This window comes from Chrysoperla carnea, chromosome 2 (assembly GCF_905475395.1).
Source record: "Chrysoperla carnea chromosome 2, inChrCarn1.1, whole genome shotgun sequence".
In the NCBI taxonomy this organism is placed as follows: domain Eukaryota; kingdom Metazoa; phylum Arthropoda; class Insecta; order Neuroptera; family Chrysopidae; genus Chrysoperla; species Chrysoperla carnea.
Window position 1 is genome coordinate 41,082,775 of NC_058338.1, and position 12,818 is coordinate 41,095,592.

Here is a 12,818-nt window from a genome sequence, read left to right on the forward strand (position 1 = left end):
GCATATTCTTGTTCTTTGGAACTCTTCAAACTCTTTTCAAACAATTTTTATTCGAATAATTTTTGAGTCCATATTATACGTACAGCTTTAACTTTAAAACCGTAAAATCATGTACCAAACATTGAGGTCTAGCAAACATTTTAAAAACAATAGTGGTTTTTTTTTTGCGGCAAAGAACAAAAATACTTAGCTCTATTTAAAAAAACAAAGTTGTCTGCTGTTTGTAACTACTGTATTTTCATTCTTCCTTAAAAATGAGCCGGCGCGCGTTTTTTCGTTTTTTGATTTTGCGTTCCGTTTTCGAAAAACAATGATGGAATTAACTTATTAAAAAATAATCCTGAATGCTATTACAGTAAAGCACAAGCTTGCTAGTTTCATTAAAAATTTTAGTAAGAATATATATAGAACACATTAAAACTAAAGCTCCTTTTACATAATCCGTTGTTCAACGAACCATTTACGAAATTATTTTTGACATAGATAAATTTAAACGTCTTAAAAACTTTGGTTGTAATATATGTGTACTTTTTAAATCGGCAACCCACAATGATGTATAATTTCTTTGATTTTTTTGTCTTCTATTTTGATAAATCATAGAAACAACACAATACGTAAAAATATATGGTAGAAAGTTTGAAACTCTTGACAGGATTATTTTTTCTTTCTTACTCAACTACTTGCTTCATTTTTCCAAATGTCAGGAAAAAAGAATCATAAAAAGTTCACTTCATGATGAGCTCGTGGTCTCGGTATTTATTTTATTACATGTAATATGTTGTACCTACACTCAAAATTTGGAATAAATGGCATGCTAATGTTTAATTAAATAAACCTTTTCTTTGACAGCAAATGTTCATTAAGATCGTATGAATTATAATAATCAATATTTAACTCCAAAAATTGAATACCTATTTACTACACAAAGATCGTATGAATTATAATAATCAATATTTAACTCCAAAAATTGAATACCTATTTACTACACAATAAAAATATAGTTCAATTATATCAATTATTTTTATTTATTGCATTTCACGGAATTGAAGCCCCTAAAGTTTTGAAGACATGAAAGTTTAAAAGTCGAGATATAATAATTTGGGAAAAATAATTATTGATGAATTTTCATTCTCTTTTCAAAGACCTATCGATCCCATACGGAATGTAATGGATTGCAAAGAAAGTTTTTATTCATTAGCTACGGATAAAAAAGCTCTGACAATGAACACCTGCGAACCATGGGAAAAAGAAGTATATGGAACTTGATGCTCAAATCGAAAAAATCTATGGAATCCTTAAAAGCGAAGAATCGATTTTGCTTCCCCACAAATTTGAAGCCTCTTCTGTTTTCGTTTATCTTTATACAGTTCAGTACGATGTTTTTTTTTTAAATAACGATTTAAGTCGATCAAAAAGCTTCGAAATATCAATGTGGCAAAGTTAAACAATTTTTATTTGTTGTCTTACCCAGTCAAACTGATATTTGGCATCACTCAAATGACTGTAACTCAATCAACTTTTGTAATTATTTCAAATTTTCAAATGCGGTAACTTAAAAATTTGTCTTCTTATGGAGAAAAAAAGCTATGTTACTTTTTTGCATATTGTTAAAGTTTGCATACTTTAAAATTTGAAGTAATAAGCTATACTATCAAAAGCTATACTCAAATAAAATTGTAGGTGAAACGAAACCAGCTAGTTGTTCAAATAAGAATGAATTTTTGTTGACTTCGAGTTGAGACATATTTATTGAAATAAATACCATAATGCATTGTTCAACCTTGTGATATAATACAGGTATCGAAATGTAAAAAAAAAACTTCGATCTGAACAGGATTACAAAAAAAAAGAATAATTGAAGAAACTTAAAAAAAAAGTAGAAAAATGAACTTAATCAGGGTCAAGCAAAATCAGGCATTCGTTTTTACGAATTTTATAGCTTTATTTTTGAAAGAAGAGCTAAACCTACAAACCTCGTCGTAGTTACAGTTTAGCATTCGGAAAGATATTTCGAAATATGCTTATAAATGGAAAATATATTTGTAGCTAAAGGCGGTGGATTAAGCTGCAACATTCTTCACATAATTTCTAATCAATCAATAAAATAAAATGATTAAAAAAAGTTTTTAGAGCACATCGCCTTGATTACATTAAAATACATGCCTGTATTCAGGGAATGCAATTTAATTTATTACCGGTATATAGGTTATAATGAAGATCATATGAACTAAATAAAATGTTGCTTGAAAAAATTCAGAAAATGAAAAAAAAAATTCATTTCAAATAATCGAATCTTTTTCTAAAATCCTTTTAAACAGAAAAACAATAGTTGACGTTTTAATATATATTCATACTTCTTTTTTTTTTACAGGAACAAAGTCACAAATCTTATCGACCCCTGTGCGTTCTAACATTTCGATGGAATTACCTTTTTCATCAACTAGAGCCCATGGGGTATCATTTTGTAAATATGTTGCTGCATGCTGTGGTGTGTCTTATGTATTTCCGGTAAGTTTTAACTTTTTCATTTTATTCAATCTAAAACATAACACCATCTTAAATATATTTTATCAAATAATATGAAAAATATTCCCTAAGGAAAGTTCATTCTTGTAATATTATATCCTTCTTTCATCCTTTAAATCTGAAATAAACATGGATTAATTATGATTAATATGTTCAAATGATAATTATATTGCCAGGTGAAAATAAAGTTACCAGCCGACAAAATATGTAAATCTAGACAGTAAATGAAAAAGTAATTTTTATCCTTTTCGCGTATCTGATAATAGGTAATTTGTGAAATTTATTTTCGTTTCTAAAAGTGTGATATTAAAAAATTCACACCGTAATTGTAGGTAGTTTACCAGAAATAAAAAATTAGCAATACACCAGCTTATATTTGACGCATAAAGCAAATGACTGACTATCTTTTTTTGTAAGAAGCATGTTTGATAACCTTGATTGTACAGATGTCCATAAATTGTATGACTTTCACCCCGTGTGTTTCAAATCATTTTATTTACTTTTTAATGATCTTTGCTTATTTTAGGACAAAAACGCACGCAAAGTCGCTAGTAAAACTAGTATTTACTAAATAAATAATTAACATTAGGAACTTGCCCAGTACAGGCCTATCTGTCTATATAATCAAATTATTTTTAATTTTACCATCTTCTGAAAAGAGGACATTTCGAGCCGATTAATCGACTTTAAATGTTGAAGGTATGAAGGTAGACCATAAAGTTGAAAGTCAACTTTTTGTGAGACTTAACCATCCCTACCTAAAATTTGAAAAAAGAATTACTTTAAGCCAAATTTTTTTTAAGTTTTTTCTTTTTAATCCGAGTTTTTGTTTAACATAAAATTTAACAAATTGTTATAACTCAGTGTAATGTTATATTTCATAAAACTACTTTGTATCTAAACCTTATTGAAATGAATAAATTCAGTTATATATATATATATATAAACAAAAACGAAATTTAAGAAGTTAATATCGTAAAATATGTTAATATTTTCCAAGTCAAACTGTAATATATATGTATGAAGTAACTTATCCCTTATCTTAATTTCAATATTTGAAATACTTTGAAAACATGTTTTTATACTTTTTAATTAACATTAAAAATTAACGCAAAAAGTATGATGAAATTATTATAAGCACATCACATAACTTCTATGAACTCAACAAACATACAATTTAAAACAAAATATATTTTAAAAGTTAAACACATAATTTACTTCTTTTTGCCTTGGCCGATTGTGAGTAATAAAGTAATAAGTGTAACTACTGTTCTGTGTCCACGACTTTAACCTACGATATCGATAAACTTTAAGCGTATTTTCTATCGATTCATCCGAAAGATAACGTTAAAGAAACAAGTTTTCATGTTAAAGTGTTATTCTATCTCTTACCGTTAAGGATTTAAATTGGCTATTAAAGCAAAACAAAAAACTAGCCCCAACCTGATGTCAGAACATGATGTCCACCATCAGACTCTACAATTTTTGTTTGAGTTGTTTTCTGAAAAGCTAAAATTCGAAAGCTAATAGGTATCGTTTGTCCGATATTTAATAAAAGAAAATGCCCGTAAATTTGAAAATTATGTTGTTATGCAATTTTCAGGCTTCCAGTATTTTGTCAGACAAAATAGGCTTCCAAGTCTGACAAAACGATTTCAGCATTTATTTTGTAATACCATTCCTATAAGAATTATAAAAAATGCCTTAAAAAGTAAAAGGTTCTTAGGTCAAGCATGGTTAAAATACACATTAGTTTGCAGCTTTATAGAAAAATGTGAGCACAATTATTGAGATACGGACCGTTAAAATGTAGATTTTCTTTGATATCATAGATTAACCACCTTAGAACTTTTTATTTCTACTCATTAAATAAAATTAAAGAAAATTTGACCTACAAACCAAAGTAATAGACAAATCATTATATAGTTTGTTCATGTGGAAGTAAAAAAATAGGTATATATTTCATTTATTTTGTTTATGTCTTAAGTAAAAAACTGATAATTAAAAATTCACGATCTGGTTTCCCAGATGCGCAGAAAAGAAACATGTATACAACAACATCTCTCCATAACAGCTACATCTATGCAGGGTGATTTTTTAAAAAGCTTACACCCTTATATTTCGAAGGCTGGATGGAAAAAAAACGGAAAAGCATGTATTCGTTCATTTTAAGTACCTGATTACTAAAATTTTCACGTTATAAAGTTTCCTATAAGAAATTTTTAATCAGCAAATTTTCAAAATAACAGTTTTATTTAACAGATTCTTATTTATTATCGAAAAACAAATACCTAACTTATATCCACAAAATTTTTTTTCTACACTATTCTTACTTAGGTATGGAGTACACTATGGTATCGGCGATAAGGCGACTTACTTAGGGTATGGTATATGCATGAAGGAGGTGCACTCAGCCTCTGAAAATAATTGAGGAGCTGATAAATGAAATTATAAGCGGAAGGGTGGTAAAACACATATATGGTATCACAATGGGCTCTATAGCCTAAGTGTGTCCTTCGTGGACAGCCAATATAACCTAACCTAACCTATTCTTACAGTTTTTAGGTGAAGGCGACTTTGTATAAAAAAAACCAGTGATATATTTTCATTCGCTCTAAAAATAAACCGATACGTGTTTTTGCGTTGTATTATTTTCCATTCTTTGTTCGAAATATAAGGGTGAATTTCTTTTTTAAATCACTCTGTATGTATCTGTATACAATATATAAACATTTAATTGAATTAGTTATATGCTCTTTACTTTTTCATTCTTAATTTACATTTACAGTTATTTAGTCAAATTACCCATTTTTCATTTCTTTTTTTCTCTACAGAAAAAAATTATTTTTTTTGGAGTTAGTATTAAGTGTGTAAGAATAAATAATTCCCATATGAAAATAAATTAGAACTATAAATTCGTACAGAGTGTTTGGACAGATTATTGTTGACTTCAGGCAAAAAATTCCAACTTTCAAATTCTAAAATATAAACAATAAGGCTGACTAGGTAAGGGTAGATAAGCTAAATTTTAAAATTTAACAATTTTTAAATTTTTTTTCTTGACAATCACTATGAATGATACTTGTATTTAATTCGGAAAAGTAACTCGGGCATTCACAGGTTTAAAATTCTATGATAATTATTATGATACCCTTTTAGCTTCCAGATTTTCACAGTCTATGAATATTAGCGACAAAATGATCATTCTTTCTTGAAACATTGTGCTTCTTAATTCATTTTTTATTCTTTTCAGTTTATAGAAGAAGCGTTCTCCATTGCAGTTTGGGACTAAAAACTTAGAAAATAGCTTTGCAAATCAATTATTTTGTAATTGAATCATGCACTTTCAGGGCTGATTGGGATCCCATGGGCATTGATCACTGGGTAACGATTGGAAAGAAGGCGCCTGCCTTAGCGTTATAATGCTACGAAGAGCCACATTGTAACAAAATCTGTTTACATTATCAATGCCGGGTTAAGCCAATGCGGGGCTGTGGCAAATTCTATCAACGAGTGTGTGTTTTTTCTTCAATCTTTGCGAACTTGCTTAAAATTCTTAAAGAAGTATGTTGTAATTGAGAAAAAGTATCATTTGATATGGTTATATATAAAAGCAGTAGCTGATGTAATTGGGCACATTTTGGTTTTTATTCGACTTTCTAGCATCAAAATTTGCTGACATATACTTCTTTTTACAAGTACTTTCTCATGTCATTATATAAGCTGTTATGTGCAAAACCTTTTATTTTAACAGTTATATTCGTAAATTATCATACAACTTACGTCTAAAAGCTCATTTTGATTACTTCATACTAACTATAAAATAGGACCATGAGCTTCTGCGAAATATATTTCATTTTCCATTGTTAAAATTTTGAAGGATTCGACTTGAGTTGTCAACAAATCAAATGCTACCTATATCCAATTAGCCATATCTCGGCTCATTGAACTATTTTTTGAGATTGACTATCTTATAATTTTATGACATTTATTTATAATCTATTTCCCTTTTTCTCTAGTTTTGCGATACAGAGCCATTGATTTTGTTATACATTCTATAACCCAATCCTAATAAATTAGAATTGGAAATCGAATGAAAAATTTGTCCGAGCTAGTTTTTGCATTCAAGTTTGATAAAATCTAAGCTACTAGGCGGCAAAATATTTTAGTCGTTAGTTAGTTTTAGTGTAGTACGGAAACCTTTTTTTTTTAAATTAATAATTTAAATTTTTGTTACAGAATGTGTGCAATGTTTCTACCAGAATTAGCTGCTTTTGCATCAGCAATGTTATTTGCTGTACATCCAATACACACTGAAGCGGTAAGTGTATAAATTAACGTTATTAATTAATTTTAATTATATTATAATTAATTAATGTTGGAACTATTTTAATGAGAATAGTATCACAAATATATCACGCATATATATACGGGTATAATATTTGTCTAAATTTTAGAGGAAGTCGTAAATCAATTATGTACTATCATTATTCATGCAATACAAGCGTAATTTATATTTATTTAAAATTGGCTGCCTTCCAAAATTAATCGTGACAAATTAGAGAAATACCATGTATTGTAAATGTGTCTTTTTATTTTGGTTGTTTTGTTTTATAGTTAGACGTAGGAGGCCTCTTTATAGACGTTCAACAACATTAATAGGTTCAAAGTTCAATCAGCTAGGAGATTCATAAGTTCATTCACAAAATATAAACTATTATTTTTAAAGTTTATCTTTTAATAAACCAAAAAAACCGATGTTGCAGTATGAAATTATTAATAACAGAAAAAACTGAACCAGCCTTTTTGATAGCCTCAAAATGTCAAAATATCTTTGTTATTACAAAAATTGTGATATTTGTAAGTTTTTATGCGCAGAATTGCAAAATTTCTTAATTGTGCAGCTTATAAAATGCAATACAAATTATGTTAAACAAATTCCCATATAGGTACTTGTTTTCGATGCTAAGAATCCCTTTTATAACCCCTTACTTGGATTAAAAGCTTGGTACGCCCATGCATACAAAGAAATAAACGTTAAGCTTTATTATTACTTGGCCAAACCAAAAAAAAAAACGTTTTACGTTAAAAATTTACTAGAATATTTTATTTGTGGATCAGTCAAGTGTGCCAACATAAAATACTATGTCACAAAAACTATTTAAACATAATTAAATGACACATTTTTTACATGACTGTTTTATTGATTACATAAAGTACTAAGTAAATGAATATTCTCAACGAAAGATGTACCTAATGAAATTTTCTCTAAAATTAAATTTATTGTAGTTTTTATTACAATTTAAAATATTTTCATATGTGGAATAAAATTAATTGAAAACTTTACTTATATAAAGTTTTACAAAATTTATTCTTGAGCATTCTTATGTACCTGCTAATTTATTTTTAATAAAAAGATCCGCCAAATTTTATGTATTTTCATTGGTGTAGGTCATCTTAAGTGTTTTTTGTTTTTAATATGGCGGAAAGAATTCTTTGCAGTAGTAAAGTATAATAGAAAATTTAAAGAAGTAAAAATACTAAGCTATTTCTTTTAAGTTTATCTTGATTTTTCAGAAAATCGTTTATGATAAATTATCTTTTTCGTTAGCAGTAGTTTGTGTAACTATTTCGGCTACTAACTAGGCAACTATTTCGTATATGTATTCTCAAAAATCATTAGCGAAACCCAAACTATGATTAACTCTATGGAGTAATTTTGTTATTCCTATCAAATGATTCAGAAATGGAGTGTTTTGGGTGATAGCAAAAAATGTTATTTTTTTAACAAAAAAATATGTTAATCGAATTTTCTTTCTTTCAACGGTGAAATACATTTTAATACTCAAACTCTTTTTAATACTCTTCCCATATTTTCTTCCCATAGAATGAAAATTCAAATTTCCAATTTCTATTTCCTTGGGAGACAACTTAGCTGATATGTAAAAAATTACAAAAAGGAGACGAAATCCGATAAGGCGTGATAACCTTAACAAACAAAGTATGATAAACTAAAGACAAAATAGTTGCTTTAACTTTTTAAAGCGTAAAATTTTCAAAAACTAGACGACTATGCAATATATTTGTGGATTGCACATTAGGCTGGGTTTATTGTAAGTTATATTGGCTGTCCACGAAGGCCACACTTTTCAAATCCCATTGTGATACCAGATATGTGTTCACCACCTTTTCCGCTGATAATTTCATTTATCAGCTCCTCAATTTCAGAGGTTGAGTGCACCTCCTTCGTGCGTATACCATGCACTTCACCAGCCATCACAACTATTAATTAAATTAATTTTTCTTGCGACGTTGGGAATCGAACCCGTTACCCGGGGCATACCACGGACGGAATTGGTTACTCCTTAACCAACGAACCTGCCAGGGCGACTGCATTTCACATTACTATCTATAGAGCCGAGAAAAGATTGATCCAAAACAATGATTTTGGGGCGGGGAGGGGTAAACGTTCTTTAAATTCGATTATACATACCAGAACCGTTGAGATCTAACGGTCGAAATAGGTTAAATAGGTCTAGTGGTCAAATATTAAAGCCACACACATTTTTTCACCCTCTGTAATTGATGTATTTACACTAACAATATTTACCCTCACTTATATTACTTTCTACAAATACTAAAGGCTGTAATAATAAGAACAAAAATTTTCTACGTATGATATGTACGCTTACGGGTAAGAGAAAATATTCATGTAATTTAAGTAAGTATTTAAAATAGTAAATGTAAAAGAAAACGATTCTCTTTTATTTTTAAAAACTATTGCTTTTTATAATTTTCTTTGAGAAAACTTTTGTTAGTTAATTACTTTGTCCGTTCGTCTTCATATTATATTATTTCTTATTTTTGTGTTTTTCCATTTTCGTACCAATTTTAAACATACATGAAGTTATGCCTTACAAAGATGTACGTTAAATTATTACGTAAAATTGTATTGTAGTCTTTTTAGATTCTTAGAATTGAAGGTTGTAAAAACCTTAAGTAAAAACTATCTGGGCATTCCAGTCATAAAAGTACTAACTAATTAAATAAATATAATTTTTTGTAACTTTTATGTATTATGGATATCTTAAAAAATCAAGTCCTTGTATTCTTTGCAGTATTTTTGCATTTCTTCTAGTACTTCAGTTCAACTGCAGTAGTAGTTTCCTCTCATCACTTCGCTAAAATGTTTTCTCTATTTTAATATCTGCAAAGGATGGTAAATTTATTTTATAATATGTAATGAACCATCGTGTTTTACTCCTATCTTTTCCAATTCATCTGCCGTTATTTTCTGCTTCTACTTACTGTGAAAGAGTCCGAATTTCTTAAATCCAGAGCCTAGCGGTGTTTCAATATAACTTATCAATACTTTGACTTGTTATTTTGAATGGAATTTCCTACTAGCGTAATAGTTTTGTCGCACACAAATGGTGTAATTATTAATGAGATAGTTAAATCGTTGAACAGATTTCACCCAGTTGAAACGATAACAAATTGTTGATCATGTAACAGGTTTAATGAAATGTTTTAAATGTTTTACTAAATGAATATTTCTAAGAAGTTTGGATATTGATTTTAAACCAAGTGAACACATTCCTTATATACATAGGTTCCTTGTGTAGTTTTGTATCATCCTGCTTTCGGACAAATCAAAGATATACTATGGTAAAAACCTGTTTATCCATTTTATTTTCGTAGGTGTTTCTATTATTCATTTCAGCTTCGATCATTTGGTATTATATAACATATTTTTATTTCATACATCTGGTAAATTATAACAGTACATAGTAAAGCTATGTAGTAATTTATCGTTGGTATATATAGTTTTACAAGCTGTTACACTACTTTTCGGTATGGATAAAACGAGCTGGGAGAAAGGGTTATAGGGTAAAGAAAAAGATGCAATGATGTTGATGATGGTAGCTGCAACCGTAGTAGTTTTAGTAGTAGTAACAAACACTCTTGAAGTAGGAGTGTGAGAGGCTAAAAGTAAAATGAGGTACAAGCTGTTTCAGCTAACTACATAAATTACTTTCAAGAAACTGACTGCTATTTACCAGCGTTATGTAAGTATGTAAACATATATATATTATGTATAGTAAAGTTCGTTATACTGGATAATAGAAGATTATATTCTATAATAGTAAAAATCTATTCGAACAACTTTATAACATATGTTCGTTCTAAAGGTTACTACTCTCCAACTATAATGTCTAACTTTCATTATTGACATTTTAAGGTCCCTTTTAAATAAAAGATTTCTCTAAATATTCATCATTTAGCTCATCTAGAACCAAATTTTATTTAAAGTCAAATTAACTATGAATTTTGGAAAATAAATTCACCAAATTTTAATAACGATTTTGAGTTTTTGGCTTTTTCTAATAGTCAAATTAATCGAGGTTTGGTATAATGGAAATGTATATTTGGTACAATGGAAATTAACCGTAGCAAAATATGAAAAAGTATCCTGTATAAAGATATTCTTTGTAGTGGAACTTTATTAGAACAACATAGTTTAAAGAAGGTTCAAGATATTGATATTTATTGCATTCATTAAGCAATTTAACAAGCATATTTATAATATTACATTGTTGTAACTGTGTGCTAAAACATACAAACTGTAACAAAATGTGACGGACATGGCTTTTAAAGGCCAGATCAATAAATTTCTGAGAAACTGAATTCATTCCCCTGTGAATCTTCTTCATTTCTAAACGATTCTAAGGTAAAAATTGCTTTACTTTCTTATTTAATAATAATACTTTCTTATTTAATAATAAATTAAAAACAAAACAAAAGCAACATTAATAATAAGTCAGCTACCTGAATCTCATAAACCGCAATAGTAAGCCAGCTATAAAATGTACTTATAATTTAAATGAATGTACTATTTATTTAAAAAAATTTTAATTTAAAAATTTCACTTAATTTAGTTTTCCTTCAAATTTTAATAATAATTAGCTACCAAAACTACTTAAAAGTTTCAAAATTTCGATTGTATGTTTTGTGTGGGCTAGATGTCGTGATGTCTAGCCCACACTCGAGTAGGAGTAGGATCAATTGTGGTTGATCATTGGCTAACTGATGATAAATTATAGGAAAAAAAGTTTTCCATAATTTATGATCAAATCAGAAATGCTAATCGTTTTATTAACCAAGCCTTTGCTATTGCCTCCCAATTCAATTTAGTGATGAGCAAAGTTAATCTCGGTTTTGCAGTCCTGTTCTTGCAACTTTTTCAAGACCAATATAGTTTCACTTCGCCAAGATCAATACTAAGTATCTATCTTTATGAATTAAGATCAAGGCCATAGCCCAACTCAGCAAGATCAAGACTCATTATGATTTTCATAACAAGATTAATGTACCCCTTAAAGAATTTTCTATTATATCTCAGTCAATGTAAATATAATCAAATTAACTAAAGAATGACAATAATTGGTTTATTTTTAAAGCATTAACATGGACCCCGCAATATTTGATAGGAAAATGGCTTGTGGGGTCCTTTAAAGAGAATTTCAGAGTTTATTAAAACATTTGAAATAATAAACTTTCATATTTTTGATTCTGTTTTATAATAGTATATCTAAACAATAAGACTAAATCGAAACTTAAAAGTTCAAAACATGGTTGATGTAAGATCAAAAACAAGACTCGGTTGACAAAGACCAAGACTCAAGTCTGCAATACCAAAACTATGATCTGGATATTGCTCATCACTAATTCAATTATTTATCGAATGGGATCCATTCCACATAAAACCCCATCGTTAGAAAACTTGTGATTAATCGATTAGTATTAAGTTTTTCGAGCTGAAAACCATAACTTTCTAGCAGGTAGTTATAATAAAATAGTCTAGTTTGTACATCACTAACATTCACCCATTACATCATAGAGAATCAGTGAATGAGCTGTAACTGTGTACGATAACATAATAATGCACAGAAATTATCTCATCTCTTCTTATCCTCTCACATTTTTCATAATAAATCATTCTCCAAAATTTTAATTGGAACAAGCAATTAGAGTGAATAAGATTTGTTACCCAAATTAAATGTTTAGTTTTAATCATTATTGTTCTTATTATTATTCTTATTAATACATACACGTCAGTGATCTTACATAACACGTTTTGCATATATCAATACTTACACGAGAAAAAAAAATTGTGCGCTGCAGCTTGGATACAGTTCTTAAACTCTGTACATAGTTCATTGGGGCTATAAAATGAAATGTAACCGGGCGTAATCGAATTTTTTTTGAACGAAATGAATATTTATGATCAT

General features: G+C 28.6%; 1 protein-coding gene across 1 annotated transcript in view; it reads left to right on the plus strand.

The window, feature by feature from the left end:
* Positions 1–12,818, plus strand: part of LOC123292253 (protein O-mannosyl-transferase Tmtc3) — a 72,456-nt gene that overhangs the window by 24,280 nt on the left and 35,358 nt on the right. The window contains exons 2-3 of the mRNA XM_044872830.1: positions 2,372–2,508; positions 6,766–6,847. Coding sequence (XP_044728765.1) covers positions 2,372–2,508; positions 6,766–6,847 — 219 coding nt within the window. The remainder of the gene's footprint in view (positions 1–2,371; positions 2,509–6,765; positions 6,848–12,818) is intronic.